At 39.1% G+C, this 27,901-nt stretch overlaps 1 protein-coding gene across 1 annotated transcript; it reads left to right on the top strand.

The window, feature by feature from the left end:
- The first annotated feature begins 291 nt into the window (after window positions 1–291).
- RARS1 (arginyl-tRNA synthetase 1) lies at window positions 292–26,872 on the top strand. The gene is made up of 15 exons (XM_045901674.3): window positions 292–384; window positions 2,085–2,219; window positions 3,765–3,953; window positions 5,328–5,436; window positions 5,968–6,068; window positions 6,650–6,771; window positions 7,933–8,053; window positions 9,464–9,593; window positions 10,746–10,850; window positions 13,723–13,901; window positions 14,394–14,503; window positions 18,843–18,948; window positions 25,292–25,464; window positions 25,610–25,857; window positions 26,648–26,872. Exons 1-15 carry the CDS (start codon window positions 319–321, stop codon window positions 26,755–26,757), a joined length of 2,004 nt encoding a protein of 667 aa, XP_045757630.1. The 5' UTR covers window positions 292–318; the 3' UTR covers window positions 26,758–26,872.
- Window positions 26,873–27,901: the final 1,029 nt, after the last annotated feature.

Raw genomic sequence — 27,901 nt, 5'->3', positions numbered from 1 at the left:
TTATGTGACCATTTCACAAAAGGGCAAACTGAAGCCCTTGAGAGACAGAGGCCTTAGGTAAGTGTCTTGGTCCAAGTTAGTCCAAGCACAGAGCAGCTGTTGCCCAATTCCCCTCAATTTCTCTGCCCCGGCCCCACCATTAGAGTCCAAAGGCAGCAGCCGACATTTCCCGGGGGGGCGGTTCTCCCCGCAGTGTCGCCGGGATCCCGCCAGGTGGCAGCAGAGGTGGCGGCACACAGTGGACAGGAGCAGGCGGTGCGGGAAGGAGGATTTCCGCTTCCGGGAGGGGCTGGTCGTTTCCGCTTCCGGACACTTAAAATGTTAGTTGCTGACGGGAGGATGGAAGGTCTGGTGGCTCAGTGCTCCGCAAGGCTGTTGCAGCAGGTAGGACCACATGGGACCAGTGAAAAGGCTGGGAGGGGAAGGACTAGGATCTGCCCCCCACCCGAGCAGCATCGGGACAGCGGCAGGGAGGCGGGGACCGCCCTGGTCCCCCCACCCCCCCGGGCGCGGGCAGCGTTGTCCCGAGATCCAGGTCTGTGCTACCTCGGAAGCGAACACCGTCCCAGGGATGGCCCTCCAGGCTGGAGAGGAAAAACCCATCCTAACAAGGCCCATGTGACAATGATCTTCAGCCTTCCAAACCAGCATCCCCGACGTAGAGGTCCTTGTCCTCTCCTAGAGCCCCCCAGCCAGCGTCTTCGGTGCGCTGGACCTTGGCGTGTCCGGTACAGGCTTTCCCCACTGTGCCCCTCCTTCCCCGCACACACGTGCTCTCTCAGGATGCGGGGGGGGGGGGGTCGGCAGAGAGGGAAGTGGGGTAAGAGCGGGAGCCTTGGGTCCTCGTTCGCAGCTCAGCCGTTCTCTCCATTGATACTGAGCAGGAGGAATCTAAAAAGCCCGCACAGGGGTTCATTTGCCCTCCACTGTCAGTATTCCTGGGGGAAGAACAGTCACAGCTTATAGAAGTGGAAGTGGGATATTTCCATTGCCTTTTATGCTCAGGTGGGGAGGGGTAATAAAGTGGTTTAAGTACTTCTGTCAAGGGAACTGCTTTATACCAAATCAGCAATCACAGAATACAAGTTGGTCAAGGAAAATGGCAAGTTCTTTCTTGTTTTGAGCCATATATTCTTTGTCAGTGTGGGGGTGTAAGTACCTTATCATTGCATTGTGATAAAGAATTATAGAGATAATTTCTGGAAAATGTTTAGCTCTGTGCGTGGAACATGATATATAGTCATTTATGGCAACCTGTTCATGCTGTAGTTACCTCCTGGTGAACATTCTCAAATTTCAGGTGAGGAATCTCCCTTTTAGTAATTCTCTTAGGCTGGAAGCTTTATTGTCTTCTGGATTGGCATGTTTTTAGTTTTAGGTATTAGAGAAAAAACCTGGTTTAGGATCTGAGACAATGGAAACTAAGGGAAAAATTGGGAAGTCATTTTGTCTAAGAAAGGGCAAAAGACACTTGAAGTATATTAAATGTGACAAAAGGCATCTCCTTTTTAAAAGAGCCCCAAGTCCTAAGATTTGGTAGTTAAGTCGGGTTGGTCACTCTTGAACTTAACTGGTGCTCTCATTAAATCAGAGTGGTTTACTAAGACCAAAGAAACAGGATATAAGGCTTATCCCATTATGTACTTAACACCCCCGTGCGTCTCCTCCAACATACACACTTAATTCTTTCACACAAAAGGATAATACGCTGGGGCACCTGGGTGGCTCAGTTGGTTAAGCATCTACCTTCAGCTCAGGTCATGATTCCGAGGTCCTGGGATCCAGTCCCTTATGGGGCTCCTTGCGTAATGGGGAGTCTGCTTCTCCTTCTGCCTGCCCCTCCCCCTGTTTGTGCTCTCTTCTCTCTGACAAATGAATAAAATTTAAAAAAAAATGATAATATGCTGATGTAATCAAAAGCCTGGGGGGGAGGGGATCACAGCTTATCAAAGGGAAGTCCCTTCAATCCCATCACCTCTGCCGTGCCCTGTTGGGGAGGAGTAAGTTCATGGTACAGTTTATCACATTGCGGAAGTCGTCAATCATAAGTGGACTGTGGACTGAACAAAGTGCCTTTTCCTTAGGAAAAAGAGATTAAGTCTCTGACTGCTGAAATTGATCGGTTAAAGAACTGCGGCTCTTTGGAAGCTTCTCCAAATTTGGAGCAGTTGCGAGAAGAAAATTTAAAATTAAAGTATCGACTGAATATCCTTAGAAAGGTAAGTACTGCGGGTTGTTTTTCATTCTGTAATTTGAATTATTGTATCTTTTAAAAAACTTTTGTTATCAAAGATTCAGAAAGTATACCCTGAGGAATGTGGAGACATGAGTAAAGACACCCTGTCTTTTCCCCTGCCTTAGACTAGTTAGGACTAAGTTGTTGGTGCGAGTAACGGAGAAGTTAGTGTAGCTTTGTCCTTCCAGGGCCCCTTGAAATGTTTGATCATACTAAATATTTGAACAGCTTGAAGTAGGCTTCAAATAAGGTTGAGACATTTCTTTTAATAGTTTATGCCAGTCCTTTTTTTAAAAAACCGTTTTTTGAATTTTAAATAATTTCCTCTATCAAAAGAAAATATTAGAATATAACCACAGTCCTTCTCTGCCCTAAGTTGGTTATTTTACAGTTTTATATTTCATAGTGTCATATTTGGTTTTTTTCCACTTAATATTTCAGAACTTTTTTTTTTCCATGAAGCTTGTGCTGTATTTGTTATTTAATAACCTTATAATCTAACAGTGTTTATCAGTTTTGTCAAAAAACTGAGCTTGTTTTAGTGGAGGTTTTAATTTCGTGGCCTGCCTTTCAAGTCTGCTGATGACACATCCTGGAGGATGACCTCACCCGCATAATTGTTCTCCAGTATGTGTATACTACTTCAGCCAGGCTGTACTGGCATTATATTCTTTTTTCCAAAGCTGACTCCATTTATTTATCTTAGACTCTGCCCGCCCCACTCCCATGAAGTCTTTTTAATCACCTACTTGGGATCTGTTCTGCTTGAAATAACTTTTTCTTTGAGTCTTCTAAAATAACATTTCTTTTCCTTGGAGTCTTCCCCCAAATACCTCACTTTTCTGATTACCTCATTTATTCTGCACTTATTTGTATTCATTTCTGTATTTATTTTAATTCAGAAGTATTATTAGATGTCTGTGTGGTAGAAGGTATGAGGAAAAACACAAAAGAAGAACAGTTTATTATCATTATTATTATTTTTTTAAGATTTTAAGTAATCTCTACACCCAGCGTAAGGGCTCAAACTTACAGCCCCAAGATCAAGAGTCCCATGCTCTACTGACTGAGCCAGCTAGGCACCCCAAGTACACTGTATTCTAATACACGTTTCCATAATGCATATTAGCTCTAATGTGTAAATGACAGAATGCTGTCAGTGTAATGGGGGGGCCCATTGGTTCTTTCACAAATACTTTGCCCTACTGAGAAACAGTAGCTAAACACAAGGTACACAAACAACAGAAAACAAGTCATAGATGAATAAAATACTGTGTGGGACACCCATTCATTCACCCTAACTTCTTTCCCTGGTCACTTTGATCACATGCTCCCACTGAGAACCACTTACTGGATGGTTGTCCTGTTAGTTTCTCAGCATTTCCCAGATGTGAGAGCATTGCACAATGTATGTTACCTTTTGGTGTGTTACCTTCTCAAGACATTTGAATTGAAGGTTTCTCAAAATATTGGGGAGTATTTTGTATGATAATTTAATATTTTGTTGACATTTTCATTTTTTTCTCAGAGTCTTCAAGCAGAAAGAACCAGACCAACTAAAGATATGATTAACATCAATAGCCGACTGCAAGATGTCTTTGGTTGTGCCATTCACGCTGCATATCCAGATTTGGAAAATCCTCCTCTGATAGTGACACCAAGTCAACAGCCCAAGTTTGGGGACTACCAGTGTAATAGTGCTATGGGTATCTCTCAGGTGACTGTATTATTGTAAAGCATTCTTGGTGATTTGATTTTCTTAAGCATTAATCATCATCGTTACTTCTTACATAAATAGTAGCAAATTGTATTCTCAATGAAAAGAACGTTTTCCACAGTTCTGAAAAACTTGAGAAAAGAGGAAGTATGTTTTTGTTTTTAAAACACAAGTTTGAATATTCAAATTTTATATGTATATTTTATATGTATTTTCAGTATTTAAGGGTGGTAGTTGATACTCTTGGTACTTCCCTCCTGTTATGTCCAGGATTGCTGTGTGTTATTGATGAGTATTGGAAGGTGAGAGATTACAAATTAGCCATTTACCAGCCAGTGTCCCCATTACATATGTGATGCAGCTGTGGTATCTCTGAGGTGGGCTTATGTATTTCATTTTCAGTTAGAGGAATCCCCCCCCCCTTTTTTTTAGTAAGAACCATTTTGAGTTACATTTTAAAATTTATTTTTTATTTTTTAAATTTATTTATGAGGTGAGCAAGCACAAGCAGGGGGGAGGGACGGAGGGAGAAGCAGACTCCCCTGCTGAGTAGGGAGCCCGATGCGAGGCTCGATCCCAGGATTCTGGGATCATGACCTGAGCAGAAGACAGACGCTTAATGGCTGAGCCTCCCAGGCACCCACATTTTTAAATTTTTATTTAATTACTCAAGAGAGAGGGAGCGGGGGAGGGAAGAGCAGAGGGAAACGGACTCCATGCTCAGTGAGCAGGGAGCCTGACGCTCAACGAGCTGAGCCACCCGGTTGCCCCAGAATTCCCCAGTTTAAATAGCTGCATTGTATAATATATTTGTGGTTAAGGTTATAAAGGTACTGTTTTTATTACCCAAGCCTGAATATTGCACACTTTCATGATTGGAAAATTCCAAATGTGAATATCCTGGAAACCAGCATCATAACTAAAGATTTAATTTTATGTATTTTTTTTTTTTAAGATTTTATTTATTCATGAGAGGGAGAGGGAGAAGCAGACTCCCTGCTGAGCTGGGAGCCTGACGTGGGGCTTGATCCCAGGACCTGGAGATCGTGACCTGAGCTGAAGGCAGATGCTTAACCATCTGAGCCACCCAGTCGCCCCATAACTACAAATTTTAAATCTTCATAAAAGAGTTACAGATAATGTGTGGCAACTCATTTGAAATGGAGATCATGTGGCTTGGGCACTTTTGTATTCCTCTTGGCACTGTTGATGCTTGATGCTTTAATCTATCCATCTACAAGGTCATTGGACTTCTTTGCTTCTGCCTCTTGATGGGTCTTAATATCAGATGCATCTCATGCTCTATCAGTTGTGTATTTCTGAGTAACTTGCTGGACTCTGTTGTGTAATGAATCATTTTACATTGTGTTATAGATCCTCAAAACCAAGGAACAGAAAGTTAATCCAAGAGAAATTGCCGAAAACATTACCAAACACCTCCCAGACAATGAATGTGTTGAAAAAGTTGAAATTGCCGGCCCTGGTATGACAGTGTTACCCTTCTTAAGTAGTTGTATTGATGTTGGGTCCTTTTTGAAATAAAAGGAACCATATAACATATAAATGTAGGTTTAAACTGGTCTACTGAACAAGGTGGTGAAACACCTTGGATCGAGAGTTACGAAACTGAGGTTTTGGTCTAGACTGAGGTGCCTGATCTTGAATGAGTTATTTCACCTCTCTGTGACTCAGTTTTTCATTAGCAAAAAGGAGGTGGACAATGGCAGATAAATCTGTGATACAAGGTCCACCAACAAATCATATACTGAGAGTGAAGGGGCCCAGGATTAAGTAGGAAGCTTCAAGAGAGTGGTAATGTTTGAAATAGATACTGAAAGAAGGAGTTAACTCGAGGGCCTTAGGTGGTGTTGGAGTCTTTTAAGTTTTGCCAGAGCCTTATAGCATTCTGGAGCCAGCATAATTGAAATTGAGAAAGTCTTTGGAAGTGAGCAGTCAGAATTCTAAGATAGGAAGCTATCTGATTTTTTTTTTCTCTCCTCTTACTGTTCATTAGGTTTTATTAATGTCCACTTAAGAAAGGACTTTGTATCACAACAGTTGACCAGTCTCCTGGTGAATGGTGTTAAACTACCTGCCCTTGGAGAGAATAAAAAGGTATATGCACAGTTTGCAATGATATATTAACACCTTAGAGCTGTATGACAAGGGCTGGGAGGGAACTGGCGGTCACTTTTTATATTGAGATTTAATCATTAATATTCAAGGTTATGAACATAACTGAAATAGCCTTTTGCCTGGGTCTTGCTTATTACGTGATTTTTCTTTTCACTTCATTCCACAAGGCATTTGAAGTAGCCAGCTGATACTTAGGAGGTTTGGCTGAAATAGAGGATAGATTATTTGTATAAACAAATTTGATCCAATTAATCATGGACAAATAGATTGACCAGAAATCTAACACAGTTGAATTACAACCTAAGCTGTTATTTAAGTCTGAGTTTATTTTTAAATGTTATTAATGAATGTTAGCAGAATAAAATGTCTATACCCCTTTAGAAATTTTTTTTAATTGACAGTATTGACATACCATGCAAATTTAAGATGTACACGGTGTTACTTTGATACATTTATATATTGTAACATAATTGCCTTTGTACCTATATTTACCACTTTAAATAATTAAAGTACAATACTGTCTAAAAAAACTTTTTTTTTTTCCCCTCTTTCTGTCTCAGGTCGTAGTTGACTTCTCCTCTCCCAACATAGCTAAGGAAATGCATGTAGGCCATCTCAGATCAACTATCATAGGAGAGAGCATGTGCCGCCTCTTTGAGTTTGCAGGATATGATGTGCTAAGGTATATGTGCTCTTCCCTTTAGAAATTTCTATAGAAAATAGGAAATGTTGCTTGAGAAAGAATCAGTGATTCATAAGTATGGTTCTGCTTCTAATCACCCTGTGGGCTTTTGAAATAAATTATGTCCTGGGCTTCTCTAAACTGATACCTTTTAGACTGTCTGGGGATGGAGCCAAGGAAAAACTCCCCCATTCATTCCACAAATATTTCTTGAGTGCTTCCTGTATCCATGGGGTTATATTTTACTAGGGGGAAGGGTAGGCAAGAAGGAGATTATGCTGGGCCTGTAGGCCATGGTAGGAAACTGGGATTTTATTCTTAAGTGTGATGGGAAGCTATTGGAGAATTTTAATTAGGAGGAGCAATGTAATCTAATTAAGGATTAGTCTGGCGTCTGTAAAGAAACTAGGCAAGGAAGGCAGAACTGTAAGAAGACTATTGTAATAATCTAGTTAGGAGGTGATCTGGTGGTTTGAGATTAGTTAAAAACAGTAAGGGGTGTAAAGTGGTTGGATTGACACATTTTGAAGAATTTTGTCCACTGACATTGGTTCTCAAATCACACTAAGATAATTGGTTGAAAAGTTAAATTTTCATAAAACTGTAATGATCGACATTGGCTCACCTTTTTAGACATTGGCCTAAATCACACTAAGATAATTGGATGAAAAGTTAAAATTTTCATAAAGTAATGATCAACATTGGCTCACCTGTCTGTCTCAGTTAACTACACAATAAACAAATCATAGTCCATTGATAGGAACTTCATTGACCACAAATCCTGGAGGCCGGTTATGTGCAGACTCTGTCAGTGGGTATACATTTTATATATTTTTTTTGTAAAGATTTTGTTTGTTTATTTGAGAGAGAGTGAATGAGAGAGAACACAAGTTGGGGGAGGGCCAGAGAGAGAAGCAGAGTACTGGCTGACATCGGACTCAGTCGCAGGACTCTGGGATCATGACCTGAGCCGAAGGCAGACACTTAATTGACTGAGCCACCCAGGCACCCCAGTGGGTAAACATTTCTAAATGTACATTGTCCTTGCCTCTCCTGGAGCTTGCAAACCAGTTGAGAAGACAACTGAATAAACAAGATGTTATCAAATGTGATGTCTGTGTTTCTCATTTTTAAATGATTTTGTCTTCTGATTGGCATTAGATTAAACCATATAGGAGACTGGGGGACCCAGTTTGGCATGCTCATCGCTCACCTGCAAGATAAGTTTCCAGATTACCTAACAGTTTCACCTCCTATTGGGGATCTTCAGGCCTTTTATAAGGTTAGATACCATTTATTGTTATAATATTTTTGTGTTTACCATTCATAATAATTATTAGTTTTCTTTAGGGAGTTCAGAATGGTATTTGAAGCTACTATGGGGTTAAAACTAAACTCTCTGCCCCTTAACACAGCATCTTTGCATTTTTAATTGGTGTATGTTAAAAGTTGAACTCTACCATATTACCCATTATTAAGTGAATTTAGAAGTTCATTGATCAAAAGACATTTTAGTATTTAAAAATTTTTTTGATGTTCTCATTTTATATAAGTTGAAAATGTTATAGTATATGTAAGAATAGTTTTTAAAAGACAAATGTACTATAAACCATAATTTTAAATTGATCACTGGTCAACTTTCACTTGTGACATCCATATACAAATCTTTATTACATTGTGATTATAATACAATTTTTGTATTGTGTTTAACATTTCATTATCAACTTTCATGTTACTGTATGGTTTGGCTGCACATTGTTTTGTTGGATTGATGTACTGAAGTTTATATTAATTCCTATTGGGTTTTTTTTCTCCCTGCATTTTTGGAATGCTTTTATCCATTCAGTAAACAGCTTTGAGACAACGTGTACATATAAGTTTTTTCTGTTTTTAAAATTATTTCCTTTTGATAAACAACTTCCCAAGAATAGGATTACAGCATTAAAAAGTAAACATTTGTGTGGTTTTTTCTTGTTGTTACTGTTTTTTGGGGTTTGTCTTGGTAAGTATTTTCTAATGAAAAAATTGAAAATAATATGTTTACTGATGTGAGACTGGTCAATTATATAACTAATGTTATAAAACACAGTAAAAGAAAAACTGTATATTCCAGTTTTTGTTAAAACACATAGGTATGTATTTGCAAAGAAATGTCTAAAATTAATGCAGCAAAACATTATCCCTGGTTAGGTTGGGGTAGAATTAACAATATATATTTTTTTGCAGTAAGCATGTGTTACTTTCAGAATAGATAGAAACAATGAAAGCAATATTATTTTTAATTACAAAGAATGAGTTATTCATCCAGGACCATATCCAAAGTGGAAGATGAAGCACGGAAAATTCAGCTTTACCTGTTAGTTATTCTTTATTACTCTTAAATCATTGGGGTGAAGAAGGTTTTTGTGAATTGGAAAAGTGGAGGTAGCACTGTGATGAGAATTTGGTATTTTCAAGAAAAATGATTTCAAAAGAAGTAATAGGGTTCTTTGGCACATTCATTTTAACTATTGTTGAATGTTGAGATAGAGCACCTGTTCTGTTTTTTGTACTGGTGTTGTAAATTTTCACTTTCCTCACCTTTGTTTTTTTTTGTTGGTGTGTTTGCTTTTTGTTTTAGAAATTCTTTACCTAGAAATAAAAGGCTGGCTTTTTACAAACATTACTTTTTTTTTTTCCCTCTTAAAAATAGGAATCCAAGAAGAGATTTGATACTGAGGAGGAATTTAAGAAGCGGGCATACCAGTGTGTAGTTTTGCTCCAAAGTAAAAATCCAGATATTACAAAAGCTTGGAAGCTTATCTGTGATGTTTCCCGCCAAGGTGAGTTTCTGGGCTTCGTTCATTCATTCATCCAAGAAATATCATTGCATGTAGTTTCCTTGGGTCTTTACTCAGAATGACCTTTAATGACATGTTAAACTTTAAAAGACTGGCAAATAGATCTTTTTAAAAATATTTTCTGACACTGAAACAACTATTAAGAAAATTTATTAAGATAATCAAGAGCAAATTTTAACTTTCTTAGAAACCAAGAAAAATTAATTAGGAAAAAAATTCAATTCCAAAAACTTTTTTTTTAATCAGGAAAGAAAAGAGGGAAAATCCTATTCATAGTAGCAACCAAAGCTATAAAACACATTGGAATAAATTTATTTAGAAATGTGTCAGACCAAAGTGAAGAGAAATAAATAACTGGATATAAGACAATTTCAGGTTTTCAAACATAATTTTAAAGGTCACTTTGAAGAATAAATGGGTAAGAATAGCCAATAAATCTTTGAAAAAGAAGGCTAACGATGGCTATTTTGCACTACTAGTTTGTTAAAATGTTTTATAATGCTACCCTAGGTAGTATTGCATCACTGATGCATGGCTAGGCAGGTAAATGATACAATTTAGAGAAAATTATAAGAAAATTTTAAAAATATTTGATCTCAAATAAGAAAGGCCTGTTCATTTTTTCTCTTCATTTACATTGTTTAAGGATACCATTTCTAAAGTTACACAAGAAGCACCTGCTGCTTGTAGAAAAAAACAGATGTGGACAGGGAAAAAGAAAAAAAATACCGTCTCACTATTAATATTTTGATGGGTGTCTTACATTTTCAAAATAGCAGTATGTTATATAATGTTCTTTATCATATTTTTAAGCGGGGAGCCTACTTAATAAATGTTGCAGGTTTTTTTTTTTTTATGATTTTATTCATTTATTTCACAGAGCACAAGCGGGGGGAGCTGCAGAGGGAGGGGGAGAAGCAGGCTCCCCTCTGAGCAGGGAGCCTGATGTGGGGCTCGATCCCAGGACCCTGGGATCATGAGCTGAGCCGAAGGCAGACACTTAACCAACTGAGCCACCCAGGTGCCCCTAAAATGTTGCAGTTAAATAATAAATTTCTTATAATGTAAGATGTATGTCTCCTATTTGTTTAAATTCTTACAAATTTTTTTAAATTTGGTGACTTTTTTCCCTAGAGTTTAATAAAATCTATGACGCATTGGACATCTCTTTAATAGAGAGAGGGGAATCCTTCTATCAAGACAGGATGAATGACATTGTAAAGGAATTCGAAGATAAAGGTAGGCATTCCTTTTTTTTAAGCTTTTCATTATGGAAATTTTTAGACATAGGCAAAAGTGGAGAGAATATTACAATCTTTTAATCATTAGGGTTTTTTTTCAGTCTGTACATTTAATACACATCTTAAAAATTATGTAAATCCATAGGGTCCCTCCCCACTCCCTGCTTTTTTCTTTTGTTATTGAAGAAACTGGGCCATTTGTCTTAGAGAATTTCCCACATGGTATTATTTAACACTTCCTCATATCTGTATCTTCTGAAGAGGCTTGATTTAAATTATGGTTTGTGTTTTTTTTTCTTTGTCTTTTATTTGCAATCAGTCCCAACAGTGTCTGGTTCGCTCTCTTTGTGTTAAGGTGGATTAGTAGGTTCAGGTGTCAGCCTGATAGAGCCACACATTTTCCTATTAGACCTTCCCCTATTGTTTTTAGCAGCTGTTGATGATCATGACTTTGATCCATTATCATTAAAGGTTGGAAAATGATAGTGTTCTGTTGTTCCTTCTTTATTACACCTTGAATTCTCCTGTGCCAAACATTGCCACATAATTTTGGGTTACCCTGAAGTACAGTTCACAAAAGACAAGCAGTATACATTCATCAGTTTCAGGATAGTAAATTAGTTTCTTAGCATCTTCCAGATTCATCTGAGTTGTTTTTAGCATTATTATAAAGATCCATTCATCACCAAATATTTTATATTTTTTAATCATTTACCTTTTATTACATTTCTTAATTTATTTTTTTTTTAAGATTTTTGTTTATTAGAGAGAGAGCATGAGAGGGGGTAGATTCAGAGGGAGAAGCAGACTCCCTGCTGAGCAGGGAGCCCAATGCTGGACTCAACGTGGGACTCCAGGATCATGACCTGAGCCGAAGGCAGTTGCTTAACCGACTGAGCCACTCAGGCGCCCTGCACTTTTTATTTCTCACTGTCCTATTTTTGTCTAAAGGTGGCCTCCTCAAACTGGATGTCTTGTTTTTTGTCTTTTTCTTGACCCCTATAGTCTTTGATAGTTTACTTACTTTCAGGTACACAACATTCTAAGATTATTTTGTATGTTTCCTGCCTCAGATCTAGAATCAGCTAACCTGTCTTCTCCAAGAAAGCCTGGTTCCTTGAATGGGAATTGGTATTTATTAATCACTTCTATGGCCTACGGATTATATATACTTTTAAGATAATAAAATTTTAGGGGCTTTTTTAATGATGAGAAGGAAGCACAGAGAAATTAGTTACTTGCCAAGGTCATAAAGCTAATAACAAGTCTGAAAATCAAACCTAGGCAGTCTAGCCTCAGAGCTTTTTTTTTTTTTTTGGTAGTTAACACATTGCAGTATTGGTTTCTGGAGTACAGTTCAGTGATTGATCACTTACGTACAACACCCCAGTGCTCATCATTAAGTGCCCTCCTTAATACCCATCACCTATCTAGCCCATTCACCACCTACCTCCCTCCATCAATCCTCTGTTTTCTATTGTTAAGAGTCTCTTATGGCTTGTTTCCCTCTCCCCTTTTTTTCTTGCCCCTTCCCATATGTTCGTTTGTTTTGTTTCTTAAATTCCACATATGAGCGAGATCATATGGTATTTGTTTTTCTCTGACTTATTTCACTTAGCATAATATCCTCTAGTTCTATCCGAGTCATTGCAAATGACAAGATTTCATTCTTTTTGATGGCTGAGGAATATCCCTTTCTATTTATATGCCACATTGTTATCCATTCATCACTCGATGGACATTTTGGCTCTCCATAGTTTGACTGTTGTTGATAATGCTGCTGTAAGCATCTGGCTGCATGCTTCCCTTGGAATCTGTATTTTTGTATTCTTTGGGTAAATACTAATAATGCAATTGCTGGATCGCAGGATCGTTCTATTTCTAACATTTTGAGGAACCTCCATACTGCTCTCCAGTGTGGTTTACTAGTTTACATTCCCGCCAGCAGTGCAAGAGAGTTCCCCTTCTTCACATTCAGGACTTGTTTTTAACTACGATTTTATACTGCCTTTGCCTTACCAGGCCTCAGTTTCCTAAACTGTAAGAAACCAATACTAAGAGTATATTTGCTGCATAGAGTTATTGTGAAGGTTGAATTTCAAACTTAATGAAATTTCGTATATAGTAACAGTCAAATATAGCTTTGTTATTGTCATCATGTTCTTTCTTGTCCCTTATTGCATCAAAGAATTTTGCCTTTTTCGACATGAATGTAAGAACATGATTTTATTTTTTCTTTCCACTAATCATTCCAAATGCTAAGCCCTGCTATGTTTGTTTCCTGGATCCTGGTACAGTTTTCACTTCCGTTCAGTACATTTCAGGAGGGAGTAATATTTCCCCAGAGGAAGTATATGGCTCTAACTTGAAAACAGAGCATGGATTTCCATTTTCTGTGTCTTTGAGTAGGTGGGCTCCAGTAAGGTGTTTTTTAAGATTTTATTTTTATTTATGAGAGAGAGGGAGAGTGCAGGAGGAGGACCAGAGGGAGAGGGACAAGCAGACTCCGTGCTGAGTGCAGAACCTAATGCAAGGCTCAATCCTAGGACCCAGAGACCATAACCTGAGCTGAAACCAAGAGTCAGATAACCGACTGAGACACCCAGGCGCCCTGTGAGGTGTTTTATAAAGATTTTGGGAGCCAGGTGTAGTGTGAATCCAGAAAACTGCCAGGCTAGTTCACGTGTGCCCTGAGAACATCATGGGTGCCCAGACAGTAGCCATTTTCCAAGACTCATAGTAGGTCATAGTGCCATAGTATGGGGGAAAAATGTAATTTCTTGAGCTCTCTAGTAAATATCTTATAATAAATCATCTTTTATGTTCCTTCAGGATTCTTTTAACATTATTAATAAAAATTTCTTTCCTAGGATTTGTGCAAGTGGATGATGGCAGAAAGATTGTGTTTGTCCCAGGATGTTCTATACCATTAACCATAGTAAAATCAGATGGAGGTTATACCTATGATACATCTGACCTGGCTGCTCTTAAGCAAAGACTATTTGAGGAAAAAGCAGATATGATTATCTATGTGGTGGACAGTGGACAAGTGAGTTTGTAGATTTGTTTATGTTCTTATATTATCTGTTTGGAGCTGAGACAGTATGGTAGGGTTTGTGGCATTTAGCACTGGAAGACTATAAGTCTTCCCAAAGACTAAAATTCAGAACTGCAGTGGAACATAAGAGGAAAAACAGGGTTTGGATTTGGTCACACTTCCCAGCTTTTCAGCTTATTTCCATAAACATCAATGACCCTTCCTATCTGAAAGGGTGGTTGTGGACCTAAAATTTAATTGAGATTATCGCACATGAAGCTACCCTTAATTCAGCCACTTTAAAAACTTTTGGACATAGAAAGTAAAACAGTTCTGCTCCTACTCTCACATATATTGGGTATAAAGAAGAGTTTTTATAATTACGCTTGCCTTCTAAGATTTGTGAGTAAAGTTTACAAATCTTTATTCCTAAGCACAGAGTTTTAAGTCACTTTTTTGTTACTAGAAAGCTTAGCAAGTAACTTGCTATTTGTTTCTTTGTAGTCTGTGCACTTCCAGACAGTATTTGGTGCTGCTCAAATGGCTGGTTGGTATGACCCTAAAGTAACTCGAGTGTCTCATGCTGGATTTGGTGTGGTGCTGGGGGAAGACAAGTAAGTCTGGAAAGTCTTCAGTGTTAATAACATACCTGACCCCCAGATTTCTTTGGAAGAGGCTACATTTCATTTGATACCATATTAGAATTAAAATGTGCAATTTTCTTTAGTCTGTATATGTGGTAATAGTGAATCCAACTGAGACTTTTTGTACCTATATCTTATCACTGCTAGAGAATGTGGCCTTTTAGAGAGATTTGGACAAAGTTGAATGAAATAGACTTAACAGATTTATAAAGAGTAAATTGTAAAGTCTGTCATAGTACCTTCTCAGATTTCAAACAGAATACTTAACAGTGTATTTCAAACATTTTGTAAATGTCTGGTTTTTTTCCTTCACAGTTGAACACCTGGTCAACACATATACATTTATTGAGATTCCAATTGAGTTTTAAAATTCACAGCTTTTATTTTTATGTTTATCTCAAAAATACTAAGTTTGAGACCTACATGTTTGTTTTTTAAACATTTTTATTTATTTGAGAGAGAGAGAGAATGAGTGGTGGGGAGGGGCAGAGGGAGAGAAGCAGACTCCCTGCTGAGCAGGAAGCCCGATGCAGGGCTTGATCCCAGGACCCTGAGATCATGACCTGAGCCGAAGGTAGATGTCTAGCTTAACTGACTGAGCCACCCAGGTGCCCTGAGACCTACATGTTAATATAGTTCCAATTTTTCTATTTTCCAGTCATTTCCCCACATTCTGTTCAGTGTTTACAAAATAAAAGGTAAATACAAGCAAATATATATAGACAGTGTTCATCAATTCAAAGGCACAAAATTTTTAGCATCTTGCATTTAATAGTGTGTTAGGATTACTTAACTATTTAATTATCATGTCTCTTAAAATCTGTGGCATTTTAGATTTAGTGATACAGCCCAAATATAACACAAAGATGGTAATGGTTTTAAAAACCACATGAAGTTGCTCAAGATGCTTGGTTAGCCATTGTTACAGAAGCCTTAATTAAGCATTGTAAAAGGCTAGGTGTGTCAAGGTATTATTTTAGATACAGATTATATGGAGATCACAGACTTGGAATCAACATCAAACTTCTGTATATAATGTAGGACTCTTCTCTAGAGCTGCACTTTTTGCAATCAAGACACTAGGTCCTTATTTGGTGTCCATGGTTGTCCTAAGAAAGTGCTTGAAAACTGAGTTGAGTATTGCCTATATTTTCTTAGTTTCTAAACTGTTCGTTTTTCGGACTGATGTTTAGATGATTATTAACAGTTGGGTGAAATTATCAAATTTACTTTTATATCTACATTTATCACCAATATTCATATCTTGGCATTTAACTTGTTGATCATGTAATGCTAAGGGATTTTTTTCCCTTGATTTGTTGTTTCATATTTCTGCACTCTGCATCATGTAATTATGGCATCATAGGCCACTAAAGAAAAATAATTTTAATAGTTAACCAGTGGCAGCTTACCATATTTTAAAATACATTAAAATGCTCAGATTCTGCTGTTTCTTAGTGAAATTTTCTGTTTTATTTATTTATTTTTAAAGATTTATCTATTAGAGAGAGCATACCAGTGGGGGGAGGGGCAGAGGGAGAGGGAGAGAATCTCAAGCAGACTCCTGCTGAATGTGGAACCTGACGCAGAGCTCAATCCCATAACCCTGAGATCATGACCTAAGTTGAAATCAAGAATCAGACACTTAACTGACTGAGCCACCCAGGTGCCCTGAAATTTTCTGTTTTAATTATAGTAAATAGTTTACCCTCTAATCATCTTCCTCTTCTTCCTTGGACCCCTATTTACTGAGCACCTGTGCATGGCATTGGCTGGGTGCTCCAGTGTATACACAAAGATAATAGAAAATGACCTTTTCCTTGAAGGAGCCTGTCTTATGAAGGGGAGCAATTTCCTGGGGAGCCTGTTAAACTATACATGCCAGGCCCCACCAGGGGACTTATTGATATATTAGGTTCTAAAGTAGGTATTAGGTATTTTTTTAAAAACTTCTGATACTCAGATAATGGATCTTCATATTAGAACCACTGGTCCTAGGAATAAGCCAACACCAAAAAAACACGCAAAAATTCAAGGCAGGTGCAAATAAGGACTAACAGAAAAGACCAGTTATTATAGACACAACATTAGGGGAAGACCTCCTTTACCATTTTGTCTAGCTTTATGATGGGTAACATTTTATCAGGCAGAAGATTTGAAGGTTGCTGAATACTACTACTTAGGGGATGTCATAAGGAAAGCCACAGAAGTATTTAATGTATTCAGAGCATGGGTAATAAAGGAGTTTTAATTCTGTGATAAATGGCAAGAAGATTCTAAGGTACCTGAAAATACAACTTTAATAGGAAGTGTCTTGATTATTTTGGTGGGCTTTGTGTTGGATTGAAAAGCATGCTTCATTTGTACCATTACTGCTTTGAAAATTTTTTAAGATTTTATTAAGCTTTTATTTTTAAGTGATTTCTGTACCCAGTGTGGGGCTTGAACTTACAACCCTGAGAACAAGAGTCATACACTCTACTGACTGAGCCAGTGAGGCACCCCAAAGAATTTTTAACGTTAAAAAAAGAAAATTATAAACTCAGTGTTGTGCAGACTTCTGTTTAATAGGTAAAATCCAATTTTTAAAAAGTAATCTCTGTGGCCACCATGGGGCTTGAACTCATGACCCCGAGATCAAGAATCTCATGCTCAGGGCGCCTGGGTGGCTCAGTGGGTTAAACCTCTGCCTTCGGCTTGATTCCAGGGTCCCGGGATCGAGTCCCGCATCCTGCTCCTTGCTCAGTGGGGAGCCTGCTTCTCTCTCTCCCTCTGCTGCTCCTCCTGCTTGTGCTCTCTCTCCCCTGTCAAATAAATAAAGTCTTAAAAAATAAGAAATAACTCTTTAAATAAAAAGAAAAAAAGAATCATATGCTTTACCAATTGAGCCAGCCAGGTGCCCCAGTAGAATCCAGTTTTTTTTTAATCCTTTTTTAAGATTTTATTTATTTATTTGACAGAGAGACACAGTGAGAGAGAGAACACAAGCAGGGGGAGCGGGAGTGGGAGAAGCAGGCTTCCTGCCAAGCAGGGAGCCCGATGTGGGGCTCGATCCTAGGACCCTGGGATCATGACCCGAGCCGAAGGCAGACGCTTAACGACTGAGCCACCCAGGCGCCCCTAGAATCCAATTTTTGTGAAATGCCTTTTTTTTTTTTTTTTAAAGATTTTACTTATTTGAGATAGAGAAATGACTAGAGAGGGATCAGGGTCAGGGAGGAGGGAGAAGCAGGCTCCCCGCAGAGCTGGGAGCCCAATGCAGGACTCGATCCCAGGACCCTAGGGTCATGACCTGAGCTGAAGACAGATGCTTAACCGACTGAGCCACCCAGGTGCCCCTGTGAAATGCTTTTAATGGTAATGTTGCCCAGGACAGTGCTCCTCAGTGCTTTTGCCCCATCCTCACAGGTGGATTTCAGTGGGTCTGAATGGAGCCCTGGTAGCCTGCTTTTCTTAAGCTCTTCAGCTGATTTCTGTTGTGCATCCAGAGTTGCTTGCCCTCAGCAGGTGGGATTATTATCTAGAGAAATGCAGATGAGATTCCAGTTAGGAATTTGCTTAGTTCCCAAACTGTTCTAGGAGGAAACGTGTATTTTATTAATTTTTCAAAGAAGCCAGAATAAGCCAGATTTTGTGTTCATGAAAACAAATTAACAAATGTCTTTATTTTCCTTTTAGGGAGTGTATTATAAGTCCACATGAAGAGAATGCTATTAGGAGCCTAAAGCATAGAAAGCTTTCAGTTGAGGACTATAGATGAAAGATAATTAAGAGTACCACTCTTTCTCTCTTTTGGCATCTTCCCTTTTTGCCAACTGGAATAAAGCAGTGTCAAACCTTCATTTTCAAAGATTTTCTAAGTGAGAAGTTCTGTTTCAAAATCTACTTAATTGAGGGGCGCCTGGGTGGCTCAGTCATTAAGTGTCTGCCTTCAGCTCCGGTCATGATCTTAGGGTCCTGGGATCGAGCCCCACGTCGAGCTCCCTGCTCGGCACACCCCCTGCTTGTGTTTCCTCTCTTGCTGTCTCTCTGTCAAAAAATAATAAAAATCTGGGCGCCTGGGTGGCTCAGTTGGTTAAGCCACTGCCTTCGGCTCAGGTCATGATCCCGGAGTCCAGGGATCGAGTCCCGCATCGGGCTCCCTGCTCGGCGGGGAGCCTGCTTCTCCCTCTGACCCTCCCCCCTCTCCTGTGCTTTCTGTCTCTCTCATTCTCTCTGTCTCAAATTAAAAAAAAAATAATAATAATAATAATAATAATAATCTTTAATAAAAAAAACATCTACTTAATTGAGACTCAAATTTTTTTAGGAAGAAGTTTAAAACACGTTCAGGTGAAACAGTGCGCCTCATAGACCTTCTGGAAGAAGGACTAAAACGATCCATGGACAAATTGAAGGAAAAAGAAAGAGACAAGGTAATCCTAAGCCTTGTTTGCATATTGTTGTGTAACATATGTTGTGTTGTGATTTTTTCATTTTTGTTTTTATCAAAAGAACTGGGGAGCATTATGAGGAGCAAATCCACTTAGGACAAGCTTATATTACTCAGATTTTATTGCACAGTAAGTTTCCTTACTGAGCATTTAGTTTGAAAATACAGTTCTTGGCTATTAAAAAGGCTGTTTCCTCCTGTGTTAATGTGGCATATTATCTCTGCTTCTTATTTGCATTCTCCTGTCACTACTTTGAACCAGTGATTCAAAACTATTTCAAAATAAGAGGTTAGACTCTCCAGCCTACAATAGGATCTACATCTGCTGAGTTCCTCTTTCAGGGAGCACTTGGGAGAGTAGTAGTCCTAGCAGTCAGCACCTACCACCCAAGGCCACTGGTCAGCCGTGTCAGAGTAGGCAACAACTTAAAGGGCTTTCATAGCACCCTTAAAAAGGACTATGGTTAGATTTGTGTGGAATTTGAGTAATTAAAGCAAAATAAAGAAAACTTGACAAGAAAGAAGTAGAGTAAAAGACACAAGAAAAACATTTTTTAAGATAGGAAGGTCAGGAATTGAGATTCAAACAGTAGTGATGTTTTGGAATGAGCGTAACTACTATAAACAGTATAATTACAGAAAGAGACATAGAGTAGGATGAAATATAGACATGAAAGAGCCCAACACAAAAGAAGGTCCTTTGAGGGAGGGAAAGCCCTTTCGTTTGGTTCGGATAGATCACTGACAATCCAGAGAGCATGAAGGCAGGCCATGAGACTACATTGTTCCCACCTGCTCCCTTTCCATTGCCAACAAAATGAAATGTAGAATAGCTTTTCTCTCTGTTTCTACTAGGTGGATGCCAAGTCTCCCACAGCTGGTATCTCCAGAGTAGTTTTTCCTTTTAGTTCTGGCTTAGGCACATCTAGCACAGTCAGATGAAAGGTGGAATATTTGGTCATCTAACCAATTTGTTTACTCTGCATGATGGTAAAAACTGCTTTGGCTCTTCTATTTGGCCAATTTGCATACAGTAAAATGTAAAATATGATGATTTCTTACACATATGTATGCCTGGTAACTCCAGCCATCACCCCAGAAAATTTCCTGTCACCATGGGTCACTTTCATTTATTCTAGGACTTCATATAATATGGTGCTGTTTTCTAGGTGTATCAGTAGTTCATTTCTTTTTATTGCTAAAGAATAGTGTTCTGTTGGGGCGCCTGGGTGGCTCAGTCGTTACGAGTCTGCCTTCGGCTCCGGTCATGATCCCAGAGTCCTGGGATCGAGCCCTGCATAGGGCTCCCTGCTCAGCGGGAAGCCTGCTTCTGCCTCTCCCACTCCCCCTGCTTGTGTTCCCTCTCTCACTGTGTCTCTCTCTGTCAAATAAATAAAATCTTAAAAAAAAGGAATAGTGTTCTGTTGTATGAATATACCAGATTTTGTTCATTCATTCTGTTGATGGGCATTAGGGATGTTTCCGTTTGTTGATTGTTATGAATAAAATGTTAATTTCAACATTGTTAAAGCCCTTTTATGGATACATGCACTTTTACTTGGGGATATATATCTAGGAATATCATTGCTGGGTTTAGGGTTAAAGTTGGCTTATGCTTAACTTCATTAAAAATTGCCAAGGAGAGTATTGTAACCATTATGCACTCCCATCATGAATATATGATCACTCCAGTTGCCCCCATCTACCAACACTGGATTTGTCAGTCTTCTGGTGAAGGCAGTGGCATCTTACTGTGGTTAAAATTTGCATTTCTTGGGGTACCTAGGTGGCTCAGTTAGTTAAGCCTCTGACTCTTGAGTTTGGCTCAGGTCATGATCTCAGGATCGTTGAGATCGGGCTCTGAGCAGAGCATGGAGCCTGCTTAAGATTCTCCCTCTGTCTCCCCTCCCCCCATGCACATACGCATGCTTGCTCTTTTGCTCCCTCTCAAAAACAAAATTCCGTTTCCCTGATGAGTCATGATGTTGATTGCCTTTTTTAATGCTTATTGGCCATTTATATATCTTTTATGAAGGGTCTTTTCAAGTCTTTTAACCATTATTTGTTGCAAACCATCAATATTCATTTATATTTACATATTTACCCTTTCCTGTGCACTTCATTCCTTCCTGAAGTGTTTTTGCTTCCATCAGGGATTATTTTCCTTCAGTCTGAAGATCTCCTTTTAGTATTTTTTTTGTAGTGCAGGTCTGCTGGTGATAAGTTCTGTTGGCATTTGTTTGTCTGAAAACATCTTTGTATTGCCTTTAGTTGTGAACAGTATTTTTAGCAGGCATAGGATTCTAGCCCAGCAGCTGTTCTTTGAGCATTTTATTTTATTTAAGATTTTATTTATTTGTTTGACAGAGAAAAACACAGCAAGTGAGGGAACACAAGCAGGGGGAGTGGGAGAGGGAGAAGCAGGCTCCCCGCTGAACAAGGAGCCCAACACGGGGCTCGATCCCAGGACCCTGGGATCATGACCTGAGCTGAAGGCAGACGCTGAACGACTGAGACACCCAGGCACCCCTGTTCTTTGAGCATTTTAAAGGTGGTATTCCGTTGTCTTCCAGCTTCTGTAGTTTCTTGGAATATCAGTTGTCTCATTGTTGCTCCTTTAAAGATAATGTGACGGGGCGCCTGGGTGGCTCAGTCGTTAAGCGTCTGCCTTCAGCTCGGGTCATGATCCCGGAGTCCTGGGATCGAGCCCCGCATCGGGCTCCCTGCTTGGCGGGAAGCCTGCTTCTCCCTCTCCCACTCCTGCTGCTTGTGTTCCCTCTCTCGCTGTATCTCTCCCTGTCAAATAAATAAAATCTAAAAAAAAAAATAAAGATAATGTGACTTTTGGGCACCTGGGTGGCTCAGTTGGTTAAGCGACTGCCTTCGGCTCAGGTCATGATCCTGGAGTCCTGAGATCGAGTCCCACATCGGGCTCCCTGCTTAGCAGAGAGTCTACTTCTCCGTCTGACCCTCCCCCCCTCTTGTGCTCTCTCTCTCATTCTCTCTCAAATAAAATCTTTAAAAAAAAAAAGATAATGTGACTTTTTCTTAGACTACTTTTACTATTTTTCTTAGACTTTGTTTTAGTATTTTGACTAAGAAAGGCCAAAGTATGGTTTGAGGGTTTTTGCGGGTGGGGGGTGGGGGTGTACTCATCCTGTTTGGGAAGTAGCTGAGCTTCCTTAATCTGTAGGTTGTATCCTTTCATCAGTTTAGGAAAATTCTCAGCCATAGCTCTTAAATTATTGCATCTTTGCCCTATTCTGTTCTTTTCAAAATTCTGAGTACTGTGTTAGAATTTTTGACTGTGTGTCCTACATGTCTCTCACACTCTGCTTTTTTTTTTTAAGATTTTATTTGAGAGGGGCGCCTGGGTGGCTCAGTCATTAAGTGTCTTTGGCTCAGGTCATGATCCTGGAGTCCTGGGATCGAGCCCCACATCGGATTCCCCAGGCTTCCCCCTCTGCCCTTCACCCTGCTCATGGTCTCACTCACTCTCTCTCAAATAAATAAAATCTTTAAAAAAAAAATGTTGAGAGAGAGACGAGCTTCTCATTGAGGAATGAGAAGCAGACTCCCCACTGAGCAGGGAGCCTAATGGCGGGGCTCGTCCCAGGACTCTGGGATCATGACCTGAGCCAAAGGCAGACGCTCAACTAACTGAGCCACCCAGGTGCCTGTCTGCTTTTTTTTTTTCCATATTTTTTTCCTCCCTCTGCTTCCTTTTGAATATTTTCTACAGTTCTGCCCCTTCAATTTTTTTTTTAAGGTTTTATTTATTCATTTGAGAGAGCACAAGTTGAGGGGGAGGAGCCCAGGGAAAAGGAAGACTCCCCACTGAGCAGGGAGCCCGATGCAGGGCTCAATGCTGGGGCTCAATCCCAGGACTCTGGGATCATGACCTGAGCCGAATGAAGGCAGATGCTTAACTGACTGAGCCACCCAGGCCCCCCTCCTCTGATTTTTTGAACACCTTAATTATAGTTTTCTTTTAGCTTTTCATTTTGAAATAATTTTAGACATACAAAAAATTACAAAATAGTACAAGGAATTACTATACTATTTTTAGCTTCCCCAAATATCAATATCTTGTGTATGCATAGTATAATTATAGAATTAGGATATTAAAATTGATGTAGGAATAGTAACTAGTCTACAGATCTTATTCAGGTTTTACCATTTGTCTCATGAATGTCCTAGTCCAGGACCTAATCCAGGATTACCTGTTGCAGTTAATTGTCATGTCTCCTTAATATTTCTAAATCTGGGTCGTTCCCTGCTCTTTGAATTTCGTGATCTTGACACTTCTGAAGGGTACTGGTCAGCTTTTTGTAGACTGTCTCTCAGCTGGACTTGCTGTTTCCTAATGATTAATTCAAGTTATGCAACCTTGTCAAGACATGAGTTCTAAAATCCTCACTTCATTTCAGAAGGCACATGGTGTTGATAAGTGTAATGATTGTTCATTAATTTTGATCACTTTGTTAAGGTGATACAGTTTTCTCCAGTGTAAAGTTAATGTTTTTCCCCTTTGTAATTAGTATTTTTTAATATCTTTATTTAAAGCAATTCCAGATTTAAAGTTGCTTTTGTTATTTTTGTTTCTCTTTTCTTTTTCATCTTCCTCCCACCCAACCCCCTCTTGATTTTCAGTTACATCTATTGGTTTTATTAGGCTGGGTTTTTGTTTTTTGTTTTAACTGGATGCTGGGTGTTGTGAATGCAAAATTATAAAAGTTCTATATAATGTCATCTTCCTCCAACAATCTTTTAAGTTTCTATTTATTTATTTGACAGAGAGAGACACAGCAAGAGAGGGAACACAAGCAGGGAGAGTGGGAGAGGGAGAAGCAGGCTTCCTGTGGAGCAGGGAGCCAATGTGGGGCTCGATCCCAGGACTCTGGGATCATGACCTGAGCTGAAGGCAGATGCTTAACGACTGAGCCACCCAGGCAGGCGCCCCCCTCCAATAATCATTTAAATCTTCCTCTGGCAGATAGCATACCAGCTGATTATCTTAATTCTGTCAGTCTTGGGCTTAGGCTTTGTTAGGGCTGAATGAAGCATTTCAGTTTTACTCTTAGGGTGAGGTTCTTATTGGTGAAATATGGCCCTTCGAGTTTCACCAGGGTATTCACTAGTGCCCGTGCTCCTGCTGGGATGCCCTAGCCTCACACATCTGCTCAGTTCTTCAGCCACCCACTTGCTCTTTCCTGCTGGATTTTTGGGGAATCCTGCCTTGTTAATGCCAGCCACTTGGTGGTTTTAAAGAAATGCGTTCACAGAGTTTTTCACTCCTCTGTGGTTCCCTCTTGGTGATTTTTGTCCTATTTTGGCATCCCCAAACTCAACTCTGTCTTCTTACCCCAGTAAGAACACTTCTTTCTGCTTGGCTTTTGTTCCCTGTTTGTCCACCACATAGTGATTTGGACAGTGTCCTAGGGGTAAAGGTCAGGTAAATGTGGAACTCAGTCAACTTCTGTGTTTCCCTTCTCCCAAAGATTATATATAGCCCCTCAAACTTTGCTTGTGTTAATGTTCCCTGGTGACTTCATATGGTTGTTTCATATGATTTACCTAACTTTTAAATAGCTGCTTTTGGTAGAAGGTTTGGTACATGATGGTACATGATGGTATATTATAGGCTACTCCATGTCCAGAACAGAACCTTAATCACTTGTGGCCTGATAGTGCTTCAGAATACATGGCCAGATATTAACAAAACAGTGCATGAGTTCTGTCTCCTACTCCTGACATCGCGTTTTGTTTTTTAAATTACAGTGTAATTAACATATAGTGTTATTAGTTTCAGGTGTATAGTATAGTGATTCAACAATTCTGTACATACTCGGTGTTCATCAAGATTAAGTGTACTTTTAATCCCCTTCACCTATTTCACCCATCCCCCCCATCCGCCTCCCTTCTGGTAACCACCAGTTTGTTCTCTGTTTTTTGTTTGTTTTTTTAATCTGTTCATTTGTTTCTTAGGTCCCACGTGAGCAAAATCATATGGTATCTGTCTTTCTCTAATGGTGCTTTCTATTTCATATCTACTGAATGTTTTGTGGGGAAAGTATTCAAGCTGACACTTCATATTTTACAGATAAGGTTCTCATAGAAACACTTTTTGATATGCAGAGCTGATGAGTTCTATTTTCATTTTTCTTTTATTTGTAGATTAGCCCATGTTCCCTCAGTGTCAATATTTATTAAAATTAACTGATAAAGGAAAACCATTAGATGCTCCTGATCCCTGTCTTGAGCCTGAGACGCCAGGACAAAGGCAGTGGTCAGTAAACTATGAAGTTGTTTTTTTTCCCCAAAAGGTCTTAACCGCAGAGGAATTAAAGGCTGCTCAGACATCTGTTGCTTATGGTTGTATCAAATATGCTGATCTTTCTCATAACCGGTTGAATGACTACATCTTCTCCTTTGACAAAATGCTGGATGACAGAGGAAACACGGCTGCTTACTTGTTGTATGCCTTCACTAGAATCAGGTAATTGTAGTGGTGTTTTATTTTGAATCAATTGATAGGATTTCCAATTTATATCAGTCATTTCTTACTACGTTATCTCTTAAGTGGAGAAGAATGTGCCTAACCACAGAAAATGATGAATGATGGCTATTGTCTGATTTCTTAGGTCTATTGCTCGTCTGGCCAATATTGATGAAGAGATGCTCCAGAAAGCTGCTCAAGAGACCAAGATCATTTTGGACCATGAGAAGGAATGGAAACTAGGCCGGTGCATTTTACGGTTTCCTGAGATTCTCCAGAAGATTTTAGATGACTTATTTCTCCACACACTCTGTGATTATATCTATGAGCTGGCAACTACTTTCACAGAATTCTATGATAGCTGCTATTGTGTGGAGAAAGATCGACAAACTGGTCAGTGTCTCTTTGAGTGGTCATATTGGGGGGTAGGGCACCAGCAAGGCATTTATTTGAATTGGGTGTAGATGGTTTTCAACTTGTTTTATTACTAGAACACCTTCCTCCCCTTTTTCCCCCAGTTATATACTGGTCCATATCATATATAATAGACAAAATTCAACTAGATCTCATAAGAGCATAAATGTAATTCTCATTCCCAAAGGAGTTTCCCCACCCTCAGGCACATGGCATGGAACCATAGAAAACAATTGGAAGAGGACTAGGAGTAGGACATTGCCAACAAAAGCGGGGTTCCAGAATGAGTCTTTGGGAGTTCTTGGTAATGGAAACTGCCCTTGGGAGAAAATTGGTATCTTATCTTACCTAGGCTTTAAGGTTACATAGTTATTGAAGTAGACTGAAGTAATTTGTTATAGGGCAAGTAGGTGTTTTTGAGGGTCATCCTTCAGAACTGAAACTTTATTAGAAAAAATAATCTCACCATTATCCTGGAATTAAAGTGTATAGTTATATCAAACCATGACACCTAAGATAAAACTCTTGAAGCGTTTAAAAAGAAAGAGAAATCATTACAGAACTTGTTTCCCCTTATCAGTTAGAAACAGATTTCTTGAACAGAAACCTTTCTTGGATTGTCTTTATTTTTTAATATGGAGGTAATTGTAGTTAAAGCCCTAAAACATGATGGGGTAGGCTGTTCATCTTTCAGTAAAATACAGAAGTTAAAAAAGATTCTTCAGTAATTTTTTAAAAGACAAATCAATCTCTTTTTTTATTTTCTCAGGACAAGTGTTGAAGGTAAACATGTGGCGTATGCTGCTTTGTGAAGCAGTAGCTGCTGTCATGGCCAAGGCATTTGATATCCTGGGAATAAAACCTGTCCAAAGAATGTAATCCTTCTTAGGTTTGAACACTGTGTGTTTTTACCAAAAATAGCAATTTAACACTATCTGCTTTTTTACAATCATGTGAATACAAAAATAAGTAAAGGAAATTTGTCAGCTATCTATGTAACGTGTTTTTTTTCCCCCTAACAACCGGGTCTCTGAAAAGAAAAACATTATTTTCCCAAAATTACTTAGTGGGGTCGTGGAGTAGAAAGGTTTGTTGTGTATTTTAGTGAGAGTGTTTATTGGGTTGGCTGAATGTGTTTTCATTCATTTTAATTTGATAGGGAGTCCCATTTATTGAGCCCAGAAACTTCACATGTCTTCATTGTCCCATATAGTCCTCATTCCATTGTTCTTTTGTAACACTTATCCCTGTTTGGCAAGTGACAAAACTGAGGCTTCACAGAAGTAAGTATCTTGCCCTGGATTGCTCACAAAGAAAACCAAGATTCATATCTATGTGTGTCTGACTCCTCAATTGAACCTCTTTTCTTTTTTAGCAAAAGGTGATTTGGGGAATATAACAAACCTGGATTCAGGGGAAGGTCAAGAAAATTAACAGACTGGAACTTTTTCAGAAGCTGCAGATTAACTCTACACATCTCATTGGTCATGTGCCAATTTCGTTGCAAGGGAAGCTGGAAAAACTTGAATAAGCAAAGAACAGAATTGTCATGATTAGCTTAGATCAGTCAAGATTCATCTAGGCATGTTGAATTATTCCAAGAAATTGGGAGTTATAGAAAGACAAGGTGGAGATTTCTGGTGACAGTGAAGGTAGTCACGGAAGGGGGGATGGTGATTGTTGGGTGAGTAAATGTAATTTGCCAGCACAATGATTAGGTTAGGATTCATGTAAAGAACATAATACTTGGGGAAACAAGTGCTTAATGAACATGAACTGTGTTCTACCATGCTGTTTCCAAGGCTCTCCAAGCCCAAAAGAACTTAAGAGATGATCTTAATGAATTATAACAATAGCTACAATTTACAAACAAATGGGTATGTAAAAGGTTGAAGTGTTCATCACACTAGATCATTACTCTCTAGCGAACATAGAATCTGAACAATTTACTTTTGCCTGGTAACTGCAAAGAGAGTACTATTGAGTCCATTGGTCAGAAGATCCAGGAGTTTTATGGGTAAAA

The sequence above is a fragment of the Mirounga angustirostris genome, unplaced genomic scaffold (assembly GCF_029215605.1).
Source record: "Mirounga angustirostris isolate CCGP_5_RB_7025 unplaced genomic scaffold, mMirAng1.0.hap1 SCAF_7, whole genome shotgun sequence".
Taxonomy (NCBI): Eukaryota; Metazoa; Chordata; class Mammalia; order Carnivora; family Phocidae; genus Mirounga; species Mirounga angustirostris.
Note: the sequence above shows the minus strand (reverse complement) of the source record. Positions and strands in the feature narration are given on the sequence as shown.

Bases quoted from the DNA above. Each gene is read 5' to 3' on its own strand.
- RARS1 (XM_045901674.3), top strand. From the start codon at position 319: ATGTTAGTTGCTGACGGGAGGATGGAAGGTCTGGTGGCTCAGTGCTCC. The intron at 14,504-18,842 runs GTAAGTCTGGAA...AAATTTTTTTAG, and splicing joins GTGGTGCTGGGGGAAGACAA to GAAGAAGTTTAAAACACGTT. The intron at 25,858-26,647 runs GTCAGTGTCTCT...TTATTTTCTCAG, and splicing joins GGAGAAAGATCGACAAACTG to GACAAGTGTTGAAGGTAAAC.